Source organism: Plecotus auritus (genome assembly GCF_963455305.1).
Source record: "Plecotus auritus genome assembly, chromosome: 10".
NCBI lineage: Eukaryota > Metazoa > Chordata > Mammalia > Chiroptera > Vespertilionidae > Plecotus > Plecotus auritus.
The window spans coordinates 28,289,804-28,316,134 of record NC_137785.1 but is presented as its reverse complement, the minus strand read 5'-3'; the positions used below and the strand labels follow the sequence as shown (position 1 = coordinate 28,316,134).

The 26,331-nt window shown below is 45.2% G+C and overlaps 1 protein-coding gene across 1 annotated transcript in view; it reads left to right on the top strand.

Annotated features, from left to right (window-relative positions):
• ANKRD27 (ankyrin repeat domain 27) overlaps positions 1–26,331 on the top strand; it is a 71,752-nt gene that overhangs the window by 13,274 nt on the left and 32,147 nt on the right. The window contains 15 exon segments of the mRNA XM_080645911.1: positions 9,435–9,545; positions 11,837–11,993; positions 12,738–12,892; positions 14,528–14,587; positions 14,675–14,728; positions 14,829–14,894; positions 14,982–15,058; positions 15,731–15,852; positions 16,723–16,801; positions 17,514–17,646; positions 22,471–22,563; positions 23,661–23,788; positions 24,363–24,445; positions 25,532–25,647; positions 26,044–26,136. Coding sequence (XP_080502037.1) covers positions 9,435–9,545; positions 11,837–11,993; positions 12,738–12,892; positions 14,528–14,587; positions 14,675–14,728; positions 14,829–14,894; positions 14,982–15,058; positions 15,731–15,852; positions 16,723–16,801; positions 17,514–17,646; positions 22,471–22,563; positions 23,661–23,788; positions 24,363–24,445; positions 25,532–25,647; positions 26,044–26,136 — 1,527 coding nt within the window.

Here is a 26,331-nt window from a genome sequence, read left to right as displayed (position 1 = left end):
GGGTGCCAGAAGGAGAAGAGAGAGCGTGAGATATTGAAAACCTATTTGAAGAAATAATGACAGAAAACTTCCCCTACCTGGTGAAAGAAATAGACTTACAAGTCTAGGAAGCCCAGAGAATCCCAAACAGGAGGAACCCAAAGAGGCCCACACCAAGACACATCATAATCAAAATGCCAAGAGTTAAAGACAAAAAGAGAATCTTTAAAGCATCAGGAGAAAAGCAGTCAGTTACCTACAAGGAAATGCCCATATGACTGTCAGCTGATTTCTCAACAAAAACTAACTTTGCAGGCCAGAAGGGAATAATTCTAGCAAGAAATATTCAAAGTGATGAATAGCAAGATTACTCTACCCAACAAAGCTATCATTTAGAATTGAAGGTCAGATAAAGAGCTTCACAGACAAGAAAAAGCTGAAGGAGTTCATCACCACCAAATCAGTATTACATGAAATGTTGAGGGGTATTCTTGAAGAAGAAGAAGAAGAAGAAGAAGAAGAAGGGGGTTGGGGAGGAGGATCCAAAATATCAATAATAAAATGGTAATAAATACATACTTATCAACAACTGAACTTAAAAGTCAAACGAACAAGAAATCTAATGGACAAAATAAACTGATGAATAAAATAGAACCAGAGGCATGGAAACATAGAACAGACTAAGGCAGTGGTCAGCAAACTGTGGCTCACGAGTCACAGTTTGCGGCTCTGTTGATAATGAGTTTGCCGACCACTGGACTAAGGCATCTCAGAGGGAAGGGGAGGGAGCAGGGAGAGATTAACCAAAGATCTTATATGCATATATGCATGACCTATGAATACAGACAATAGAGTGGTGAAGGCCTGGGGTGGGCTGGGACCCAGGTGGAGGGGGCAATGGGAGGCAAGAGGGGGACATTTGTGGGACATTTGTAATACTCTCAACAATAAAGATTTAAAAAAACAAACAGTTGCCATGGCCGGTTTGGCTTAGTGGATAGAGCGTCGGCCTGCGGACTGAGGGGTCCCAGGTTCCATTCCGGCCAAGGGCACATGCCTGGGTTGCAGGCTCCATCCCCAGTGGGGGGCGAGCAGGAGGCAGCTGATCAATGATTCGCATCATTGATGTTTCTATCTCTCTGTCCCTCTCCCTTCCTCTCTGAAGTTAATAAAAATATTTAAAAAAAACCAAACAGTTGGAAAATACAGCTTTTGCCAAAGAAGAAAATAAAAATCTCATGAAAATTCACCAAAGACATTCATTGTTATCTATTCATTTCACACTAGTTATTAAATGCTTTTCTAGGCAAGGCACTATCTTTGATGCTGGGAATTCAGCAAAAAATATGAATATACATCATCATCTTTACCCTTATGGAACTTAAATTCTAGTGGGAGAGATGGTTATACTCTGCATATATATATGTGAATTGTAGCTGTGGTAAGTGTCATAGAGAAAAGGTATAGGATGCAAAGCAATCATGTTGACTGGGAGGGCTTAACCTAATTTGGGAAATATTTCCTTCCCATCTTTGTTCTATGATATTTAATAAGTACTGTCTAGATAACATATGTAAGTTTCAGGTGCTTTTTAAAAATGCCACACTGTGGTCCTGGCCAGGTGACTCTGTTGGGGCATCATCCCATACACCAAAAGGTTGCAGGTTCGATTCCTGGTGGGGGAGCATGCAAGAGGCAACCAGTCGATGTTTCTCATATCAATGTGTTTCTCTCTCTTTCTTCCCCCCTCTCTAAAATCAATAAAAACATATCCTCTGGTGAGGATTAAAAAATAAATAAAAATAAAAATGCCACACTGTGGAATGCTGTATTTTTCAGTAAGTTCTGTGTGACCTGTCTCGCTCAGCACTGTGTTGCCAGCCCTTAGCAGTTCCTTTGTCATCCAGTAGGTACTTTTCCAGCTGCAAGTAGTAGAATCACACTTAAGCTCACTTTAGCAAGAGGGGAATTTTGCATAAGAACTTTGGCATCTTGGTCCCCTTCCTTTCAGGTACACTGAGGAATGGGAGATTCTCCTTAAACGGTACCATCCCAAGTTCCCAGTGGTACCCTAGGCCGCTTACTCCAGCCCCTCCTAAAAGCCATGAGATCCACAAGGAACTATTTAGGGCCCACATTGGGCAGCACTGAATTCCTCAGCCTTGTTTAGTTCCGGAATCAGTGAGACCAGTTTCTCAGCAGGAATCAGCAATGGTGGGAACCTGCTCCGTGGGTCAGATATTGTTGGCTAGCTTCTGCCCCCTGATGGCCGGGTGATGGGAACAGGCTCATTCCTGTCCAATGCATAATAATACTCCCTCCATGACTGATGGTTGAATGAAAAGTAGAATATTCCAGTTGCCTCTAGAAGAGCACTCATCCTTTCTGTCATCTCTAAAGGATCCACGTGGCCTCAGCAGGTGAATGCTAAATTTATTTCCATGGGGCCAAATTTGGCCACCCTCGAATCTGCCTGGGGCATAGGAGTCCTTTATTAGGCTCTAAAAAATGTGAGATTGCCACTTTTAAATATGCATATCCCCTAGGCTTAACTGCCCCTCACCCCTCTCCCTGTAAGCCGAGCTTGCAGGCCACCTCATCCTCACACAAAGTGTACGGCAGCTAAGAATGCAGCTTGGCTGCTTCCCCCACTGCCCTAGCCCATCCTTGAGTCTTCCTTCCACGCCTTCCTTTGATGGGGATGCCTCCCTGTCCAGGCACTCACCTCCTGCCATCATCTTGCTCTCTGTCTGGACAGCGCAAGTTCTTTTCTCCATGTTCCCTGTTTCCAATCACAGAGGCCTGTGACACCCACACACTGCTTCTACTAGCCACCCCTTTTCTTACAACCACCTAGCTAATTATACACTGTGACTTCTTCAGACCAGGCTTGAGAGGCCTGCTGCACCCTGGGCTCTTGTCCTTGGGGTGTCAGAGGGAGAATCCTCCGCTTTTCCTGGGTAGGTTGGGGGTGGGTCCATTTGCCTATAGGAAAAACAAAAATTATAAAAGGAGATTAAATATGTTCCTTTCATAGTGGTCCTTTAGTTATAGACTAGGTAGGATTTATTTTTAAATTTCTTTTTATTTTTTTATTTTTTTTAATTTAATCTTTATTGTTCAGATTATTACAATTGTTCCTCTTTTTTTCCCCCATAGCTCCCCTCCACCCGGTTCCCACCCCACCCTCTGCCCTTACCTCCCCCGCACTGTCCTCATCCATAGGTGTACGCTTTTTGTCCAGTCTCTTCCTGCACCTCCCACACCCCTTTCCCCCCGAGAATTGTCAGTCCACTCCCTTTCTATGCCCCTGATTCTATTATATTCACCAGTTTATTCTGTTCATCAGATTTTTTATTCACTTGATTTTTAGATTCACTTGTTGATAGACATGTATTAGTTGTTCATAATTTTTATCTTTACCTTTTTCTTCTTCCTCTTCTTAAAGAATACCTTTCAGCATTTCATATAATACTGGTTTAGTGATGATGAACTCCTTTAGCTTTTTCTTATCTGTGAAGCTCTTTATCTGACCTTCAATTCTGAATGATAGCTTTGCTGGGTAGAGTAATCTTGGTTGTAGGTTCTTGCTATTCATCACTTTGAATATTTCTTGCCACTCCCATCTGGCCTGCATAGTTTCTGTTGAGAAATCAGCTGACAGTCATATGGGTGCTCCCTTGTAGGTAATTAACTGTTTTTGTCTTGCTGCTTTTAATATTCTCTCTTTGTCTTGTGCTCTTGGCATTTTAATTATGATGTGTGTTGGTGTGGTCCTCTTTGGATTCCTTTTGTTTGGGGTTCTCTGTGCTTCCTGGACTTGTAAGTCTGTTTCTTTCACCAAGTGGGGAAGTTTTCGGTCATTATTTCTTCAAATAGGTTTTCAGTATCTTGCTCTCTCTTTTCTTCTGGCACCCCCATAATTCGGATGTTGGTATGCTTGAGGTTGTCCCAGAGGCTCCTTACACTATCTTCAAATTTTTGGATTCTTTTTTATTTTTGCTTTTCCAGTTGAGTTTTTTGCTTTTTTGTATTTCAGCTCTTTGACTTGATTCTTGCGATCCTCTAGTCTGCTGTTAGGTCTCTGTATAATATTTTTTTATTTCAGTCAGTGTATGTTTAATTTCGAGTTGGTCCTTTTTCATATCCTCCAGGGTCTCATTAAATTTATCAGCCTGCCAAAACCGGTTTGGCTCAGTGGATAGAGCGTCGGCCTGCGGACTGAAGGGTCCCGGGTTCGATTCCGGTCAAGGGCACGTACCTTGGTTGCGGGCACATCCCCAGTAGGAGGTGTGCAGGAGGCAGCTGATTGATGTTTCTCTCTCATCGATGTTTCTAACTCTCTGTCCCTCTCCCTTCCTCTCTGTAAAAAATCAATAAAATATATTTAAAAAAAATTTATCGGCCTTTTCTAGGAAATTCTTAAAAAACCTTATAACCGTGGTTTTGAACTCTATATCCAGTTGTTTGTTTTCCTCCATTTCTTTCACTTGTGATCTGTTTCTTTGTCTCTGCATTTTCGCTGCTTCCCTGAATTGGTAGAGTAGCTTTGTGTGGTAGGTGTCCTCTAGGGCACAGTGGCTCAGCCTCCCCAGTTACCTGAGGTGGACACTCTTGGTGCACCCCTTTGTGGGCTGTGTGCTTGGCCTTGTTGTAGTTAAGTCTTGATTGTTGTTGGTATCACTGGGAGGAATTGACCTCCAGGCCAATTGGCTGTGAGGATCAGCTGTGTCACGCTGGGAGAACTTCTGTGCTGGAGACACTCTTATGAGACAAGACTTGCAAAACTGCAAAAGCCTCTGTGCTCAGCTTGGATGGGGCGGAGTTTCAGGGTGGAGCAGACAGCCTTGGTTTCCCGTCAGCCCTGCCCTGTGAGGCCCCTGGGTCTCAGTGTCCCTCGGTAATTGCTGCAAGCAACTCTGAGAGAAAGCCGCCCTCGAGTTTCGCCCACTGCCAGACAGTCCAGTTTCTCCCCAAATGAGTCGGGGTTCCCAGAATCTTGCCTGGAACTGCAGTTCAACACAGTCGGGACCTTCTGTCTCCCTCCTGCTTTAGAAAGCCAGCCATGTACTCAGCCTCCCATGCGTTCAGCAGTCAGTCCTCTCTGCGCACGCATGCCTCCAGACCTCTGCCTTCCGCAGCTCCCAAGTCTCAGTGTGCTTTCTTTTTCCTGACAGTCCAGATTCCCCCCGAATGAGTCTGGTTTCCCAGCGTCTCGCCCGGGACTGGAGTTCAGTGCAGTCAGGAGTTTCCTTCTCCCTCCCGCTTTAGAAAGCCAGCCGAGCACTCAGCTGCCCGTGCACACAGCCGCCAGTCCTCTCCGCGTGCAAGCCTCCGTACCTCAGCCTTTTGTAGCTCCTCTGAGTCTTAATGTGCTTTCCTCTTTTCTCCTAGTTGCAGAATTTCTACTCAGCCAGCTTTCCTGTGGTTCTGGATGGTGTCCATTTTGTCTTTTAGTTGTAGTTTTGATATTGTTGTGCGAGGCAGCAGTTTAGGTGTTTACTTATGCTGCCATCTTGGTTTCTCTCGACTAGGTAGGATTTTGAGTGCTAGACTGGGAGCTTAGCAGCATGTCTTATAAGTTCCAGAGAACTGACTTTCTAGACAGCCCAGCTAGGGGCACTGATGGCCATATTCCAGTTCTCAGGATTTCTTTCTTTCTTTCTTTTTTTTTTTAATGTATTTTATTGATTTTTTACAGACAGGAAGGGAGAGGGAGAGAGAGTTAGAAATATCGATGAGAGAGAAACATCGATCAGCCGCCTCCTGCATACCCTCCACTGGGGATGTGCCCGCAACCAAGGTACATGCCCTTGACCAGAATCGAACCTGGGACCCTTGAGTCCACAGGCTGATGCTCTATCCACTGAGCCAAACCGGTTAGGGCAGGATTATTTCTTATAGATCCAACCAACAAACATTTATTGATTATCTACTATGTGCCAGGCACTGTGCTGAGTTTTCAGGGTTACACGGATGAGTGGGGAGCACAGCATACGTCAGGAATTCCACAGGCTATTTGTAGGATGGAGGAATGAGTGTCAGAAGTCATGGGTTCCTGTGGAGTGCCTAACCCAACCTGGGAGGATTCAGGAGGGCACCCTGGAGTGGGTGTCACTAATGCTGATTCTTGCCTTTATTCTATTGTTAAGCTTTGAAATGAGTAGGTCTCCAACTTATGGCCTATTCCATGATATCTATTCCAGAAGTAGTCTGAGGCTCTGTCTTGTGAGAATTCCTGAGGCACTTGACCTCCCACCCCCCGCCTCCCTTGGGCAGCTTCATAGCTCCTCCCCACCCCCCAAACCCCAGAAGGACTCAGGACTCTGATGGAGATGGATGGAGCCACCAAGAGCCACCCACTAGCTTCTGCTTGCAATGAAATGCTGCAGGCAGCATTGTCTACCTGAAAACTGGGGGTGTGGAGGGAGGGCCTGAAGTTGGAGGACCCTCTATTCACTCCACAAACATTGATTGGGCAGTACTATACTTCGAGCGGGGTGCTGGGTAATGAGGATATAGTGCAGCGGGAGCCAGTCATACTCTATGCAAGTTAGCGAGGAGGAGGAGGCTTTTGTAACAGGGAAATAGAATATATTCACCCTTGGGGTGGAGTTCCCCCAAGCACCTCAGAAGTTCCTGATCCTTGGAGGCCCTTCTTCGAACGGGACCACATGACTCCTTCAGGCACAGAGCTGGAGTGGGTCCATACGAGGAAGGGCCTCTCTGAGTTTGGCATCCAGCATCCCCTATGTCTGGTCTGTGACATTCCCTTGCCTGTGGCAGACTCCCAGGCCCCCAGAATCTCCCTTCTCTGTGTGTTCACTCTGCCATGAGGCCTTCTGGGAGCCTTGAGGTTTCTCAATCCAGGCTCATACTTGAGGGCCTTCCTTTTCTTGTTATTAAAATTTTAAATTATGTTTCATTTCAAACACATAAAAGTGGAAAGAATAATATTATTATGCACCGTCGCAGTGATCAGTTCAGTGGCCAGTCACATACCATTTCTACGCCTCCTGCCCTGCATCTTCAGCCACTGGATTATTTTGAAGCAAATCCCAGAAAATTATATAAGGTAGTCATAGGATTTCATCTGTAAATATTTAGGAATATATTTTTATTTTATTTTTTAATATATTTTATTGATTTTTTTTACAGAAAGGAAGGGAGAGGGATAAAGAGAAACATTGATGGGAGAGAAACATTGATCAGCTGCCTCCTGCACACCTTCTACTGGGGATGTGCCCGCAACCAAGGTACATGTCCTTGACCGGAATCGAACCTGGGACCTTTCATTCCGCAAGCCGACGCTTTATCCACTGAGCCAAACCAGTTAGGGCTAGGAATATATTTTTAAATGATAAGGGCTCTTATCATTTAAAAATATAAAAATGACAATGCCATTATCACAGCTAAAATATTTCTCAATATTTCTTTATTTTTAATATATTTTTATTGATGATTTCAGAAAGGAAGGGTGAGGGGGAGAGAGAGATAAAACATCAATGATGAGAGAGAATTGTTGATCGGCTGCCTCCTGCAAGCCCCACACTGGGGATCAAGCCCACAACCTGGGCATGTGCCCTTGACTGGAATCGAACCTGGGACCTTTCAGTCTGCAGACTGACGCTCTATCCACTGAGCCAAATCAGCTAGGGCCTCAATATTTCTTCAACATTGTCTAATATCTAGTCCTGTTCAAATTTCCCAAATCGTTCATATTTTTTTGTTTGTTTTACAATTGGTTTGTTTAAATCAGGATTCAAAGGAGATCCACACATTGTGTTGAATTGATAAGTCTCTCTTTTTCTCCTAACTTTATTGAGCCAAACTGAAGTACACTAAACTGCACATACTTAATGTGCAATCTTGAATTTCTTTTTAATTTTTTCTTCTAATTTTCTTTCTGTCTTTGGTCATTTATTCTGTAGAGCTTCCTGCATTCTGGCTTTTGCCAGTTTCAGTCATATAGTGATGTTTAACATGGCCCTCTGTTCTCTGTATTTCCTGAAATTGGTAGTTAAATCTAGATCTTGATCTGGTTCAGTCTTGATTTTTTGAGGCAGGGCAAGGCCACTTCGTGGACAGGCTTGAGTTCTTCCATCAGTCAGTGCCTCCCTTTCCTGTTGTGAGGGATTGATTGGGGTGTCTCCGTGGGGAGAGAAGCCACACTGCTCTTTCTGACTCCCTGAGGAAGCTCCTGAGAACCACTGCTCCCAGAGGCTCCCGAGTTTGTTTGTTTTTTGTTGTTGTTGTTTTAAATATATTTTATTGGTATTTTACAGAGAGGAAGGGAGAGGGACAGAGAGCTAGAAACATCGATGAGAGAGAAACATCGATCAGCTGCCTCCTGCACCCCCCCCCCACCGGGGATGCGCCCGCAACCAAGGCACATGCCCTTGACCGGAATCGAACCCGGGACCCTTCAGTCCGCAGGCCGACACTCTATCCACTGAGCCAAACCAGTTTCGGCGAGGCTTCCAAGTTTTATGGTGTCTTTGCAGAGGAAAGTGCAGGAGGTGCTGGGCAGTGCTTCCACGAGGCAGCAAGATGGGTAGTGGTTAGGAGGGCGGCAGGAGTCGGAATTGTGGCTCTGCCATTCACTGGCTGTGTGATACTTAACTCTTTGAGTCTCACTTTCCTCTTCTGTACAGTGGGGATAGTGCAGAAGCCGTTTGCTTTTGGCTGGGCTGCTTTAGGAGATGGGGCTCTGAATGACTTAGCTGCTTTGGGTCATCTTCCTTCCGGTACACTTGAATCTAAGAGTCCTCTGAAACACGAGTTCCTGAGCTAAGCATAGATCCATGTGCCAGGGCAGTAGGCAGTGTTGAGTCAAGCTCCTTCCTGTGCTGCTTTGAGCTGAGGAGTTGGTGTCTGGTCAGTGAAGTAGCCATTGTTGGAGTAAAAATTCAGGTTTCAGATTGCACCTTCCCCAAAGCGAGGGTCTGGCACACTGAGACATCTCTGGTGGAGGTGACAGCCCGCGGTAGGAAACTGAGTTTCTGTACTTGTGTTACCAACTGTGATCATAATTAGGCTTAAAAACAAACATGGAAGAAAGATGGGAAGGAAACTGTCCTCATGTGCAGTGTTTGTCATTTAGGTGTGGAAATACATGTGACTTTTTAGTGTCACTTTTCTGTGCTTTCCAAACTATCCTCTCTCCATCTGGAATCATTCATGAGCCAATTGATGACTGAGTGGGGCACCCAGTCCAGCTATGGGGAGGGACCCTACAAGGTGGGAGCTACCTCCCTCTGACTGGGCTCCATCACAGTGACAACAGATTGAGTCCGCTGGCATCACCTGCTGCCGTGTTGGCAAGTGACCCGGGCATTATCTCTGCAGTAGGTCCCCACAAGAGTTCCAGCTGGAATATTTTGTGATGCATCCTGTTCTGCTGAAGTTGTAGATGACACATCTCTCTAGCATTCACCCTAATTCTTTTTTTCCAGGTCTTAGTACCCTGCAAAGGAAGCCTAACCAGCAATGTTCAGTCTGCTTGTCAATTTGAGTCCTATATTTTGAAACCAGTGGAAGGACACTTTCAGACCTTAAATGGAAAGGTATTCACTTCTTTGTGGGTCAACCAGGGTTACTCACTCAGTATTTGGGTGGGCTGGAGGGGAGAGAATCCTGCTTGTCGCCCTTTCACATCTATGTTAAATGATGGCTTTAACACAGCAGCCCTGTGGGATGGGGTTGGAGGGCCCGCTGCCTTTGAGGAAAGAAGAGATGGCAGTGCTGAGCAGGGCCTTTGCTGGGCATCTCTTCCTCAGCCTATGGGTTTCCTGCCAGTGATATCTCTTCCTTGAGGTCCTGGCAAAGCAAGCTATTTTATCCCTGTGACACTGAGAGTTCATTGGTTTCTTGGCCACAAATTGGAGATCAGGGATGAAGTTTAATTTTTTTAAAATTTTGTTTTGAGCCAGGCTGGTATAGCTCAATGGTTGAGCAATGACCTATGAACCAGGAAGTCCTTATTCCTGGTCAGGGCACATGCCCAGGTTATGGACTCGATTCCCAGGAAGGGGCATGTAAGAGGCAGCTGATCAATGATTCTCATTCATCATTGATGTTTCTATCTTCTCTCCCTCCCCTTTCCTCTCTCTAAAAGATGTATTTTTTAAAAACACACAATTTTGTTTTGAAATAATCTCAATCCTGCAGAAAGTTTCAGTAAAGTAGAAAGAACTCTCATATACCCTTCCCCTAGATTGGTGAACTATTAACATTTTGGCCACATTTATCACTATACATAATATACATTACTATTACTTTTTCTGAACCTTTTTCAGAAAATGTTTCATAAACCATGTCCCTTTACTTCAAAACAATTCAGTCTGTATTTCCTACATAACGAGAGCACAGGGATCACACTCAGAAAATTTAACAGTGATAGAGTACTGTCCTCCAACATCCTGCTCTTACACAAGCTATGCTAATTGCACTAATACTCTCCTTTCAGATCCAGGGTCACCGAATGCATTTTCAGTTTTCTTCTTTTGCAAGAGGCCCTCAGTCTGTCTCTCATGACACTGACATTTCTGTTTTGCTTTGGGGACTCTACCTCCGTGTGGGCCCTCGGATGTTTCCTCATGATTAGATTAGCAGTTATCGTTTCTGGTAGGAATGCTTCCAAAGGGTATTTTATCTTTCTCAATGTATCATTTCAGGGGGCACATGATATCCATCTATCTCATTGTCAGTGTTAACTTTGGAGTATGCATTTTCTTATTTTTTTTAAGTGTAAACAGGTAGGTTCTGACAGCGGGAGGTTCCATTCCTAGTCAGGACCCTCCAACCCAGCAGATGTAGGCACTGTGTGGGGAAGAGGAGTGATGGAGCATGGGGTGACCTGGACACTGGCTTGGGGGTCAGCAGCCCAGTGGCTCACGAGGCATGCCACTGTTTTCCTGCCAGAGATCTGCTCACCACAGCTGCCAGTCCCTTGTTAGTTTTTTGTTCTCTTTGGGGTACCCAGATCTACAAAGAGCAGAGCAGTCAGGCTTATCACAGCGGGTCTGCCCTGGGCTCCCTGGCCATGCCAGAGTGGTGAGCCTCAAAGGGGACACAGCATCATTGTCCAGCCCCATCCCAGTTGAACACCGGACACTTTGGTCTTCTGTTCAGATAGGAGAGCCTTCCTACGCTTCCATTCCTGGAGGTTGTAGTTTCTGCTACTCTGAGGAACAGCTTAGTGCTTCTTCTGTTGCAACATTTAAAAAGGATCAGGGCCCATCCAATGTGGCTCTGGTTGAGCATAGATCCAAGGAGGTCATGGGTTCGATTCCTGGTCAGGGCTCATGCCCGGGTTTCGGGCTTAACCCCAGTGTAGGGTGTTGCAGGAGGCAGCCGATCAATGATTCGCTTTCATCATTGATGTTTCTATCCTTCTCTCTTTCTCCCTTCCTCTCTGAAATAAAAATGTATTTTAAAGAATATAAAAAGGATCAGAATACTACTGTAGCTACAACTACAGAGTGAACAAAGAGGAAAGAAAAACATTTTAGTATCATAAAGCAAATTAAAGAGTAGTCCTCCCATGGCCATAGCTCCATTAGTGAGCGCATCATCTGTATATGCCAAGTTTGTGGGTTCGATCCCTAGTCAGAGCACATACAAGAATCAACCAATGAGTGCATAAATAAGTGGAACAACAAATCAATATGTGTGTGTGTGTGTGTGTGTGTGTGTGTGTGTGTGTATAAAAAAAAATCAGTAAGAGTAGTGCTGTCCCTACAAACCCACATTGGAGCGAAGAGGGGCAAGTTCGGTAAAATACTGTATTGGGTCCAGGCGGAGGGGTCGATGGTCACCACTGGCTAGTGGTGCAGTGATGGTTCTCTTGTTCTAGGATGTCTTTATACAAGGAAACAGGATTAAATTAGGAGCTGGTTTCGCCTGTCTTCTCTCAGTGCCCATTCTCTTTGAAGAAACTTTCTACAATGAAAAAGAAGAAAGTTTCAGCCTGCTGTGTATAGCCCATCCTTTGGAGAAGAGAGAGAGTTCAGGTATTCTGCAAGAAAACCCCTTTCTCATGATTTGGAGCAATGTATTTATTGAATTTCCTCCTGACATAACTGTTACAAACATCCCATAAAATATTGAAGAGCCCACGAGAAAGCTGCATAATTATTTACATAATTCCCCATAGAACTTAATTAGAAGGTTTTCTCGAGTTAAGGTGTGGACTGGGCTGCTGCGTAAGGTTGCACAATTTGGACATGACAGTTCCAGGAGGCAGTATTCACATAGGCCTCAGTGTGGATGTCGTCCCCTAGAGTTGTGCAAAGTGGTAGCCCTGGCTTTGCCTCGGCCTTGGCTTTAGAGCTAGCTCTTATAGCATTACTACCCACCCAGCCCCACTGTGGTGCCTCTTTGAGATCTCATTATTTTTAATGAATAATAATTCTTCAGCTGCTCCAGGAAATTGAGGCAGCAATGTGCCAAATGCAGTCTGAGGCTCTTATTATCAGGAATCAGGGCTTCTTCACTAGAGCCACACAGATCAAGCCCAAGGTCCCAGATAGTCCAGGTTTTGTCCCAGAAAACGGTCTCAAGAGGACCAGGCTCTCTGAACCCTGGGTTGTCCTGTAACTGGGCTGCCCTTGGGAAATATCTTAAAATAGGTTCATCCTCCTCTTCCCCCTGGAAGAAGGGGCCCAAACCCTGGGGAAGCAGGGCAAAGGATGTGGCACTTCCCCTCTTAGGAAACAGTGAAAGCTTCAATCATCCTGACTCTGTCTCTTTTTCAGAAGAGCCTTCAACACCCTCAGATACCTTTTCCTTGAAAACCATCGAAGATGTGAGAGAGTTTTTGGGAAGACACTCGGAGAGATTTGACAAGAACATTGCCTCTTTCCAGCGAACATTCAGGGAATGTGAAAGAAAGAGCCTCCGTCATCACATAGTCAGTACCTGTGTCTTGCTTTGCCAGGCATGCCTGGTCTCAGGCCAGTTGAGAGGCTGGAATCCCTCAGTTTACTCTGAAGCTTTGCTGCCTCCACTGTTGGAAGTTTGTTTGAAATATTTCTAACTATAAAAGTAGTACAAGCCACTGTAGAAAACTTGAAAATCACAGAGAAGTATAAAAATTAATATTATCACCCTAGACGGTGGGCACAGTGGTTAGAGCATCGTCCTACACGCAGCCCCGGTCGGGGTGCATGTGGGAAGCAACCAATCGATGTGTCTCTTTCACATCAATGTTTCTCTCTCTCTTCCCCTTCCACTCTACCCCCCCGCAAAAAAAAAAAAAATCAACGGAAAAATATTCTCTGGTAAGGATTAAAAAAATATATCCTATATAATAATCCTATATAATAAAGAGGTAATATGCAAATTGACCATCACTCCAACACACAAGATGGCTGCCCCCATGTGGTCAAAGATGCCGCCCCATGTGAACACAAGATGGCCAGCAGGGGAGGGAAGTTGTGGGTGATCAGGCCAACAGGGGAGGGCAGTTGGGAGGGACCAGGCCTGAAAGGGAGGGAGGGCAGTTGGGGGCGAGATCAGGCCTGCAGGGGAGGGCAGTTAGGGGTGAGATAAGGCTGGCAGGGGAGGGCAGTTAGGGATGATCAGTCAGGCAGAGGCAGTTAGGGGCTATCAGGCCAGCAGGGGAGAGCCTTTGGCAGCGAGAACGGCCAGCGGGGGAGGACAGTTAGGGGCAACCAGGCCTGCAGGGGAGGACAATTAGGGGCGACCAGGCCGGCAGAGGAGGGCAGTTAGGGGTGACCAGGCTGGCAGGGGAGGGCAGTTAGGGACAATTTGGGCCGGCAGAGGAGCAGTTAGGCGTCGATCAGGCTGGCAGGGGAGTGGTTAGGGGGTGATCAGGCTGGCAGGCAGAAGCGGTTGGGGCAATCAGGCAGGCAGGCAGGCAGGCAAGCAGTTGGGAGCCAGCAGTCCTGGATTGTGAGAGGGATGTCCCAGATTGGAGAGGGTGCAGGCTGGGCTGAGGGACACACACACACACACACCCCATGCACGAATTTTGTGCACTGGGCTTCTAGTGTGTCTGTGTGTGTGTGTGTGTGTGTGTGTGTGTGTGTGTGTATCCCTAGCTGATTTGGGTCAATGGATAGAACGTTGGCCTGCGGACTGTAGGGTCCCAGGTTCAATTCTGGTCAAGGGCACATGCCTAGGTTGGGTGCTTGATCCCCATTAGGGGACATGCAGGAGGCAGCCAATCAATGATTCTCTCTCATCATTGATGTTTCTATCTCTCTTTCCCTCTCACTTTCTGAAATCAATAAAGATATATAGATATATATAGAGAGATACACACACACACACACACACACACACACACATATATATATATATATGCATCTTGTTAACTCCAAAAGGATTTTATTTCTACTTTTAATGCATTAAAAAAAAAAAGTTGAAAAAAAATCACTGAGTTGATGAGCATGCATAAGCACTTAAAGTCTGTCACATTTTGTAAAATATTTTCTTCACTCCAGGACATGTTGCATATCCTGGGTTTTGTGTTATGGCCTCGGATTATGAGAGTGACCTGTCTCTCCGCTCTGTCACTTAGGACGCGGTGAATGCGCTCTACACCAAATGCCTCCAGCATCTTCTGAGGGACTCTCACCTGGTAAGCAGCAGGACTTTCAAAAGAGAGAATTGCAGTTTGCCCACATGCAAAGCCAAGCACTTTTACTGTACTTTTCTTGTCTTCTAGAAGATGCTTGCCAGGCATGAGGCCCAGATGAACCTGATGAAGCAGGCGGTAGAGGTAAGAGGCCAGGGCAGTGAGGGGAGAGAAGGCGGCAGTGCTGCGACTCTCCTTGCTGCCCCATACACACACCCTGAACTGGGGCTCATTGATTTCACAGATGTACATCCAGCACGATATTTATGATCTGATCTTTAAATATGTGGGGACCATGGAGGCAAGTGAGGTAGGTTCTAAATCTGCATCACCCAGGTTGGAAGCCTTATTCTGTGCTTTCTAGGAAATTTGAAGCTTCGTTAAAATCTGTTGTTAGGATGCTGCCTTTAACAAAATCACAAGAAGCCTTCAAGATCTTCAGCAGAAAGATATTGGTGTGAAACCTGAGTTCAGGTAAGGGTTTGCACTGTAGCAGCTCAGCCTCCTCAGAAGCAGGGCCCTCGGCAGCAGTGCCGGCAGGCTGGTTTGACTTGGTTCATATTGAGGAGCAGTGCAGTTATTTGTGACCAAAGATGAAGTGCTGACTTTGGCAGATGACTGTGTTGTAGCTGTCATCCTCCTGCAACTGTCTGCCCACGTACCACCTGGGTGGGAGCTAACGGGGTTGTGGTTTCCCACAGTTGGTCTCTAGGTGGGCACATAGCTCACCCAGGTGGGTTCTGCATGGAGACAGCTCTCCTCATCTGCCCATCCGAGGGAACCCTGCTAAAGAGACACCTCCTTCTGGATTAATTTAAGTTTCATTAGGATAAAAAAATGTCTAAAGTTTTTATGTTTAAACTACTTATTTTTCCCCTTTGGGCTATTTTATTCTGAGGCTAAGGACTTTTGTTTTTTTTCCCCTCTAATTTTCTGGTGCTGCTGTCACTAGGCAGCCTGAATGAGACATTTGAAGCTGTTGTGTTTTGCCACTGACTTGAGTGAGATGGCTTCTGAGTTTCTATTTTTATTTTTCATTACTATGGTTTGTTATAAGAAATGTAAATCAGAGGTACATTATTAGACCAGAGAAAAAGGGCCCTTATGCTGTGCTCTTAAGTTGTCACTTGCCAAATTATTTTACAGCTTCAACATACCTCGTGCAAAGAGAGAACTGGCTCAGCTCAACAAATGTACCTCTCCACAGCAGAAGTTGGTTTGTTTGCGAAAGGTGGTGCAACTAATTACACAGTCCCCTAGCCAGAGAGGTTTGTGCTGGGGAAGGGGCCGGGCAGAGGGGTAGATGCATCCACTCAGAAGCAGAAGTCTGTTAAGGAGCAGTGCTGTCTTAAAGGACCATACAGATGGGCTGGTGTGTGCAGCCCAGCCTTCTAGCTTGAGTGCCTTGGGTTCTGTGCTGATGAGTGAGTGCCTACTAATGGGATGGGGGTAGATGTGTCATGACTGTGGTAAGAAAATGGTGGCAGAGGAACAGCAGCCTCAGAAATGAGCCAAGCTAGTGATGGATACATAGGGGTTCAAGTGTCCTTTAGACTGTTTGCACTCGTTTAGTATATGTTTAAAATTTTCCAGTATAAAAATTAGACAAAATAAGCCAAGAAAAAAATAATGAGGCAGATTTGTGTATGCAGATAGGGAATGATCTTAAAAGTATATTAAATGAAATAAATGGGTGTATGTGGCACACTTTCCTCTCTACAAGCATGTCCTTGGGTGAGGATTAAAAAAAAAATAGGCTACTTCAGCATTGGACTCCACAGTGCATAAAACAGAAATGATCTCAGGAGGGAAGAGGCTTTCAGCAATGGCTCTGGGCACACCTTCGCTTTGTGTCCACTGTCACTGACCCTCCTGGGCTTTGCCCATCCAGGAAGGTGGCGAGGAGTGGTTTGCTTGGAGTTCCCTTCTCTTGTACATGTTCTGGGAGTGCTAGGCGTTTGTTGTTCCCCTTGAATCTGATAGCTGTTCAGGACACTGTAAAGGAAATTGTGCAATTGAATTTCTAATGTGTAATCTTACTGGATTGTGGTTTGGGGGTTGAATTGTGGTGAGGAGTTGAGAGAATTGTTGGTCCATTTGAGTCTCATGATGACTTTGAACATGTTTCCCCCTTGCAGTTAACTTGGAGACTATGTGTGCTGATGATCTGCTATCAGTCCTGTTATATTTGCTTGTGAAAACAGAGATACCTAATTGGTAATATTTTTTGTTAAAATAGTTTTTCAAATGGCTGTACTATACTATGGCAGTTTTAGTATAACTAAGAAATTGAGCACCTCTCATGAGTCAGGTACTATGCCTGCTCCACCTTCATTTGGCAGTGGGTGGCTCTCATTCCACTTATAGATGGGAAACTGAGGTCCAGAAAGCTTACGTTTCTCGTTCTGGAACACGCAGCTGGTCAGTGGCTAAGCACGAAGCTGTGTGGTCCCAAAGCTCATCTTCTTCCCATAGGAACCCACAGCTCACTTTACAATAATGAGCTTTCTAAAAAATAGCCTATTTCAGCCCAGTTGGTTGGGCATCTTCCCGTGCACTGAAAGGTTGCTGGTTTAATTCTCAGTCAGGACTCATGCCCAGGTTGCAGGCTCGATTCCTGGAGGGAGCGTGTAGGAGGCAGCTGATCCATGGTTCGCTCTCACATGTTCCCTCCCTCTCTCTCTAAATATCAATTTAAAAAATCTTTTAATAAATAAATAAATAAATAAATAAAAATTAAACATAGCCTATTCCAGGAAAATAACAACTAGTTTTATTTATTTCCTAATTACACACACACTCTGAATAGAGTGGGTGTTAGTAGTCAATGTTCCCTGGAGCTAACCAAGTTCAGTTACCTAAGCCAATGGCATTGTTTCTGCAACTGTTACTTGAGTACAAGAATAAAACCTTTTTTTCCTTTTGTTAGGATGGCAAATTTGAGTTATATCAAAAACTTCAGATTTAGCAACTCAACAAAAGATGAATTGGGATACTGCCTGACCTCAATTGAAGCTGCAATTGAATATATTCGGCAAGGAAGCCTCTCTGTTAAACCGCTGGTAAGATCCCCTCCTACCTTGGTCTTTCTTTGGGGGGTGTCATTGCACATTTGATAGGGTTCTGAGGTTGGTGTGGAGGGGTGAATTCTTAAATGGCCTCCTGAGAATGGGGCCTCAGCTGTTTACAGGCCCTGATCCCAGACAGCAACCCAGCACACTGCACACTGAGTACCAGATTTGGCTGTGAAAGTTTGTGGGTTTTCATCGGGACTTACATTGTTTATATCCTACTTCACTGATCCTTGGCATCCTCAAAAGCGCATGGGCAGAGGGGAAGCTAGAAACAGTGACTTCGGATATCTTGACCATATAGGCAAGAAATGAGATTAATGTATGCAATTTTAGGACTCAGTGGCCTTATTATTACTTTCTTGGTTGGTTGGTGAGCTTTGGCTAAGGAGAGGAAATTATATTTCTATGTGAATTGTGAGGATCTTAAACCAAGATTGCATTGCTGGCTTATTTCACTGCATACCAACCAGCAAAATGTGACAGTACTCACAGAAATCACAAAGTTAAAATTAATAAAGTGAAGATACTTCTGTTGAGTTCTGAGGATTAAAGATTTATTTGATCTTAATTTTCTACTGATGTTAGAATCTCCCAAAAATAATAAGTTAAAACATCTGGAAAAGAGCACAAGCCTGTCCAGGCAGGTGCACTTGGGTAAAAGCTGTTTCTCAGAATTCATCTGTCATTAACATGTTTATTTTTGTTGTTGTTTTTGTTTTATGTTTTTTGATTTCAGAGAGAGGAGGAGAGAGGGAGAAAGATATAGAAACATCACTGCCGAGAGAGAATCATTGATCGGCTGCCTCTTGCATGCCCTCTACTGAGAATATTATTGACTACATTTCCTATGCTGTACTTTACATCCCCATGACTGTTTTGTAACTACCAATCTATAATTCTCAGTCCCTTCGCCTCTTTCACCCAGTCTCCCAAGCCCTCCTCCCCTCTGGAAACCACCAGTCCTTCTCTGTGTCTGTGAGTCTGTTTCAGTTTTGTTTGTTCACTTATTTTGTTCTTTTTTTTTAAAATATATTTTATTGATTTTTTACAGAGAGGAAGGGAGAGGGATAGAGAGTTAGAAACATCGATGAGAGAGAGACATCGATCAGCTGCCTCCTAAACACCTCCTACTGGGGATGTGCCCACAACCAAGGTACATGCCCTTGACCGGAATCGAACCTGGAACCTTTCAGTCCGCAGGCTGACGCTCTATCCACTGAGCCAAACCAGTTAGGGCTTATTTTGTTCTTTAGATTTTACATATAAGTGAAATCATATGGTATTGTGCCCATCAATAGACAAGTGGATAAAAAAGCTGTGGTGTTTACATAGAGTGCAATATTACTCAGCCATAAAAGAGAATAACATCTTACCATTTGCAACAGCATGGATGGACCTAGAGGGTGTTGTGCTCAGTGCAGTAAGTCAATCTAGGAATGTGTTTTCCTGTGGTGCCTGCAGTGGTTTTGTGATGGTCCTGCCCTCTGGTTCTTTCCCTCTCATCCGTCTGAGAGGTCACTCCCTTCCTGGCTCTACCACCCTGCAGAAGAATTGCCTGATGGCCCTTGATGGGGCCAGAAGCACCCTGTCACCTGGAGGGAGGTATCCACCTTTTAAAGGTGCTCCTGTGCCCTTCCTGCCCCCATACTATACTGTGGCCATCTTGCTTTCTTATTTTCCATGTGTGCAGGAAGGCCAACACTTGAAGGCCTTTGGCCAGGGTGTAAGAAAGTGGCTGACCAAACAGTCTCAGTTGAATTTTTTTTTAAATCCTCACCCGAGCATATGTTGTTGTTTTTTGTTGATTCTACAGAGAGAGGAAGGGAGAAGGAGAGAGAGAGAGAAAGAAACATCGATTGGTTGCCTCCTGTTCAAACCAGGGATTAAACCCACAACCTGGGTATGTACCCTGATGGGGAATTGAACCCTTCAGTGCATGGGACGACATTCAACCAACTGAGCCATACTGGCCAGGACTCCATACCTACTTCTACTTCAGAAAATATTCCAAGTGACAGGGAAGAGGAGGTGCAGGTGGAGGTGGAAGAGAGTATAAGGGGAATTAATGGTGATGGGGGAAAAATAAAGGAATAAAAGATTTCAAGTGGGATTGGAGGAGTGTTTAAGGAGTGGTCCTTCTTGTGCTGGTGTTGGTGTGAGTCCAGTACTTCTGTTTGTCTCTCTAAGCCTCTGTCCATCTTCCGGTCTATACTGGGGATAATGTTGTATATTTTACCCCTTACTAGGTAGTTATGAGAATCAAATGGAATATTCACAAGTGCCTTTTTGAATTGTGAGGTGATACTTGTGCCCTTAGTTGCTCTTCTAATGCCTCCGCATGTGGGTGTCTTTGTCTCCTGGTTCTTGGGTGCATTCTGCATGGATGGGCAAGGGGGTGTGGAACACAGCCCAGGGTGCTCCTATAGGCAGGGGTGTCTGACCCTGGTTCTGCCTTTCTGGATGAGAGGTGGTTGGTCCCATCAGATGATGGGACAAGGTGTGCAGCATCTGGCTTGCTGGGAAGCCCGTCCCTTGGGTCTTGAGTGGGTCAGGCCTGAGAGATGCTCTTCACTTTATTGACAGAGCAGGTGTTGTGGCTTCCTGTCTTTTGTGATACCATCGTTGGGATTCCGTCTGTGATATCACCTCTGCCTTAGCTGCCAACTGAGTTCTTTGCAGTAGTGCAGTTCCCTCTAGGAATGTTCAAGTCCACTGTCAACTATTGGTGTCGTTCGTTTTCTGGGGAAAGAGTCCAAGAGTATATCCACACATTAAGCGAGGTTCCTGAAAATCATTAAAGATCAAATATTAGTAAATTGAATTCTGTCTTACTCTTGACTCTTTATATAATGTAGTTTCACAGAAATTTTCTCCCAGAGATAGAATTATACTTGAGATGACCATAAATATTCTTTAAGCATAAAAACTTAAATAAAGACTTTTAGCTTTTTTCTTTTTAATTTTTGTTTTTGGCATAGCATGACTGACTTTATTTTTCTATTGATGTTGATATTCAATATTATTTTATATTAATTTCAGGTGTACATACAGTATAGCAGGTGCCTTTATTTTATTATTTATTTATTTTATTATTTATCTATGCATTTATTGGTTGACTCTTGTATGTGCTCTGACTGAACTATCGGCAAGGGCCCAAGACTTTGAGCTTTTAATAAAACAAACAAACATTAGTGGGCCCTAGCTGGTTTGGTTCAGTGGATAGAGCATCGGCCTGCGGACTGAAGGGTCCCAGGTTCGATTCCAGCCAAGAGCACATGCCTGGGTTGCGGGCTCGGTCCCCAGTAGGGGGCGAGCAGGAGGCAGCTGATCAATGATTCTCTCTCATCATTGATGTTTCTATCTCTCTTTCCCGCTCCCTTCCTCTCTAAAATCAATAAAAATATTTTTTTAAAAAAAACACATTAGTGGCATGAAAAGCCAGGAGAGAGAACCCTGGAAGCATCTGTACCCTCCTCTGCTCTAGCTTTGCAGGCTCTGGTTTTTCTCACTTGACCAGGTTTCTAATAAGTAGTGTTCACCCCATTCCCAAATAGGTCTTCTCTCATATGCTATGTCTTCTGGCAGCTCATTTTTCCCTGAAGATTCAGTCCTAGAAGACTTGCCTCTCTTCATCGCTGCCCTTGAATAGTTCCCCAGAGTCGGGGAAAGAACACCGAATTTACCTGGACAGTAATGTCTTTGATGTTTCTCTGACCCTAAGCTGCTCAGCTATAAGTCACTGAATAAAACTTACAGAGCATTCATAGCTTATAACAGCTGGGAGCTAAAGTGGTTCTAATGCTGAGGTGTTGGTGTTTGTTTGCCAGGTTAATTCTCTGAGGGCAGTCTTGACAGCAGACCCCAGAAATGGTCCACTCCTCAAAATGCTGTCAGCTCTATCTTTAGCTGGACCTGTAAAGTCAGAACTTAGAGAGCCTTATCCTAAAGTTTTATCTGGGTTGGTGAGTTCTTCTGGCAGCAACTGGCTGGAAAAAAATTCCCTTTACCACCCACAAAGACTCTTTTTAAGGAAGTTAATTTGTCATTAGACAGTTTAGTAGCAGGTGCTCAACTGAGCATTATTAAAGTATCTTGCTAGAAATTATTTTATAAAATAAAGATAGGTAGGAGAAGGTACAGGGGGGATAAATGGTGACAGAAGGAGACTTGACTTGAGGTGGTGAACACACAATACATATACAGATACAGATGGTGTGTTATAGAATTGTACACCTGAAATCTATATAATTTTGTTGACCAATGTCACCCCAATAAATTCAATAAAAAAGAAAAATAAAGTAAGGGTACATTATTAGATTTTTGTATCTAGGTAATCATAACTTTATTAATTGGGGTAGACCCCAGTATCCTATTGGACTTGGAGCCAATGGCCCTATTGTTTGCTATTTTAATAAATATGTTCAAAAACTAAGACTCCTCTCTCCCCTGCTGGTTGACATTGAGAAATATAGACCATCTGTCCGATGGTTTTCCTGCCTGTGGGCTGCAGATAAAATGGCAGGGGATAGGGCTGTACAGGCTAGGACAGAAGCTTGAGAGAAGGAGGCCAGCACAGTCCAGGTTCCATCTGTAGAAGGATGGTGTGTGCATGCAACATTCCACACTTAGAGATGACACATTCTACACACGCGCAGCCAGTGTGCCGCCACTCTCCCAGAGCCCCCCTGGAAAACTGTCATCAGAGCTACCACTTCCTGGAGAGACAGATAGGAAGTTCTTCTCCCATCCTGATGAGAGAGAAAGGGGGAGAGAGGAGCGAGGGATAAAACAGACTTTTGGGTTTTCCTGCAGGAGTCTGAGGGATTTGGTGACAGACTGTTCCTTAAACAGAGAATGAGCTTACTGTCTCAGATGACTTCAACTCCCATTGACTGCCTGTTTAAGGTAAGACACCAGAAGTCTTTCTTTGTGAGGAGCACTCCATCTTTCAGCATCTCTACAGAATCCACATGGTGGTCGATAGAGTTAAACACTGAAGTTCGCCTTGTGCTCAGGGTGGTAGGGATGCTAAGGTTTTCCAGGTGAAATCAGCACGAATGCTCATCTACACAGTGTGTGCTATGTGATAGCTGCGCTGGATGGTTCACCGAGGGCCCTGGGCCTCCACTGTGGAACCCTCTGCCCCAACTGTCCTCCTTTCTCCACTCGACAAAACACAGTTTGTCCATAGGCCAGTTCAGTGGTACCTCACTGGAGGCCCCACAGAGTTGATGCCTCTTCTCAGTTCCAGGAGCCCCACATCTCAAGTGTCTGTGTGTGTGTGCCCTGGGCTGGGAGCGCACTGCCTGGTGGTGGTTTGATCACGTAGCAGCACGTGCACCCAGCTCCCCGCTCAGATCTGTTCAACTGCTGGGAGGCTGTCGAGGTGCCCACTGGGCAGTAAGCGAGGACTAGGAGAGGGCAGATCTCCCCAAGAGGTCACCCGGAGCCAGAGTGGGTTCCATGAGGCCCAGAGCGCCTCCTGGGACAGTTTGCTCCTCAGAACATCTCACTCCCTGGGGGAACACATCCAGGAATCACAGGGGTGAGCCCTGCAGGCTTGGTTGTTGATGGGGTTTCCTGCTGATTGCAGCTGTTTCCTCCCTCACCCCCCAAGCCAAGGTCTATCAGCTATAAGAGGACAGGACCGAGGCTTGTTCTGTAAGATTCTGAATTCTGAATGTATTGCTTCTCTACTCCTGTTGCTTTGGGAATTTTGTCATGTTGTTATTTTTTTTAATTATGAAAATTTCTTACATTTACAAACTACAAAAATAAAAGATTAGTGTCCTGAACAGGTTCCATATAGCCATCTCCCAAACTTAGTTCATCTCTACCCTCGCCCCCTTTCCCTGTCACCCACCCGGATGATTTTGAAATAAATCCCAGAGAGCAAATCAATTCATCCATCCATATATTAGTGTTTTTGCAACACTCAAAAAATTCACACCTTAAAAAGCAAATTTCTCAATATTGATAGTATCTTTGATATCACTTCTCAGCACATTGCTTCAGGTAACCAAAAAGAAGTGGAAAGACTTCTGAGCCAAGAAGACCAAGATAAAGATGCCATCCAAAAGATGTGCCACCCCCTGTGCTTCTGTGATGACTGTGAGAAACTTGTCTCTGGGTAAGAGAGTCCTCATGGAGGCTCCGTGTGCCAAAAAGCAGGATACTCAGGGCTTTGATGGAACTTTTCTACTTCCTTGCCATGTGATTTTGAATGAGGCACTTATCCTGGATGCACTCAGCTTCCTGTGCCATAAAGTGGGGACACTAATCTCTGCCTCTTTGGAGCATTAGATGGAATAAAGGTCCTGAAAGTACTTGGCACGCTGCTGGGCTGGATACAGGGTAGGCAGATATAGGGCCTGCCCAGCCTTGGCAAATGTGTTTAGGATGGGAGGAATGCCAACTTCCTCCAGCAACCCTTTTTGGTCTCCCCTTAACCTCATCAGGCTGTTTTGCTGGGTGTCAAGGCCTAGAGGAGTGGGGTGGCCAGGAGGGACACTAGATGCCTCAGTTCCTCACCCTGTGAGCAGGGACTAGATTCTTTCCAGGACACTATAAGAGAGGCCCAGTTTGGATCACACCCTGAGTTCTGTCTTCCAGTCCCAAGACCCTGGCATGGCCAGCCTTGGCAGGAGGAGGCTTTGCCCGGCCGTTCCTCGGGTGTCTTTCTCTGTATCTTTTCTCTGTTTTAGGAGGCTGAATGATCCTTCAGTTGTCACTCCATTCTCCAGAGATGACAGGGGTCATACACCACTCCATGTGGCTGCCCTCTGTGGTAAGTGGTCTTGGGTGGGCCTCTGAGGGTTGTCAAGGAAAAGGGATGGAGCCAAGGATGGCCTAGCAGAGGCCTGAGGCCTGGCCGACAGGTGCAGTGGAGTTGGGGTGTGGAAAGGGCTGCATCATGGGCCACGCCGGTGGCTTCGCTGGAAGAGAATAGCAGATATTCCTCAGGCTTTCCTGTGCTGCTCCTGGGCTTATCCGTTTTCTCACTGTCCTGGGCTGGTGGTCCAGGGAGGGAAGGCTTGAGTCCGAGCTATGAGAATGATCTTAGAATTGGGGTTCTTATATCCTGCTTTTAAAAAATAACTTTCAAAGTGCACAAAGTAGAAAACACAAACCTCTCCAGTATCACCTGCCATCCTTCTGTCTCCCAGATATAATTTTGATTTATGAGTATCTGGAATTTCCCTGTGCTTGTGTGTATATGAATATAAAGCATATGATCTTGTGGGGGTCATACTGTTCTATACTGTGCTTTTTTCACTCAGTGATAGGTAAGAACATTTCTCCTTGTCATATTTTTTATTTTATTATTTTTAAAAATATATATTTTTTATTGATTTTCCACAGAGAGGAAGGGAGAGGGAGAGAGACCCAGAAACATCAATGAGAGAGAAACATCAAACAGCTGCCTCCTGCACATCCCCTACTGGGTATGTGCCCGCAACCAAGGCACACGCCCTTGACCAGAATCGAACCCAGGACCCCTGAGTCCACAGGCCAATACTCTATCCACTGAGCCAAACCGGTCAGGGCTCCTTGTCATATTTTTTAATGGTTGCACAGTATTCATCTAAGGAATTGATGAACCATGGAATCTTCTGTGGGTGTCAAGGCTCTTTTCCAGTACCTTCTCTTGCTAAGAAGTAGATTGGAGCTAAGTCCCCGTTAAGAGGCACCCCGAAGTGCCCAGAATCTGCAGAGTCTGACTTGATGTTAGCTCTGGTTCCTCTCAAGCAGAAAAGTTCCTTCCGGCCTGGCTCATGCCAGGGAACAAGAGGGTAAAGTAATGTTGTGGCTTCATACTTAGGGTTTGAAAGCCTCTTGTCTTTCTCCATTGTGAAGTCCTTCTGTTCTGTAGGGCAGGCATCCCTCATTGACCTCCTGGTTTCCAAAGGCGCTGTGGTGAATGCCATGGATTATCACGGGTCAACTCCACTTCATCTTGCATGTCAGAAAGGCTATCAGAGCGTGACGGTGAGCAGGGGTGACGGCGCCACCAGTGCACATGCTCAGATGAGCTGGGTTCTGACTGACTCCAGTTGTGCTGGCTGCGCTCCTCTGTCCCACTGGCTGTGCTGCAGCTGCACAGCAGGGCTGCGAATCTGTGGCTCCTCCAGCCCCGGACAAAACTGTGAGGTCTAGATTATCAGGACAAAAATTTTAGGACTTGCTTTCCTAAAATGTCCTGATAATCTGGGGGTCGGGCGGGGGGGGGGGGGGGGGCTGTACTTTTTTTTTTAATCTCAAAACATTTTTATCTCTAAGGAAGGATGAGAGTGATATCATTTATTTGTAGAATGGGTAAATAAGATTGAAAATAGAAACAAGTGACCTCCCCCTTATCGCCTGCTTTCTCCTCCCCTTTGCAAGCTGCTGCTGTTGCACTACAAGGCCAGTGCTGATGTGCAAGACAATAACGGCAACACCGCTCTCCACCTGGCCTGCGCTCACGGCCACGAAGACGTAAGTGGTGCTTGCTGTCCCTGGCTGCGTTCACCCTTTCTCTCTCGTGAAGAAATGTGAAATTTTACTTAGTTTAGTGTAGTGTGTTTTGTGTGGATAATTATTGGACAATTTGGTGTGTAATTTTTTTAATTAAAAAATTTTAAGTTTATTATAGATGCTATGTTGAAATAACAAACCTGAAACTTAATTGCT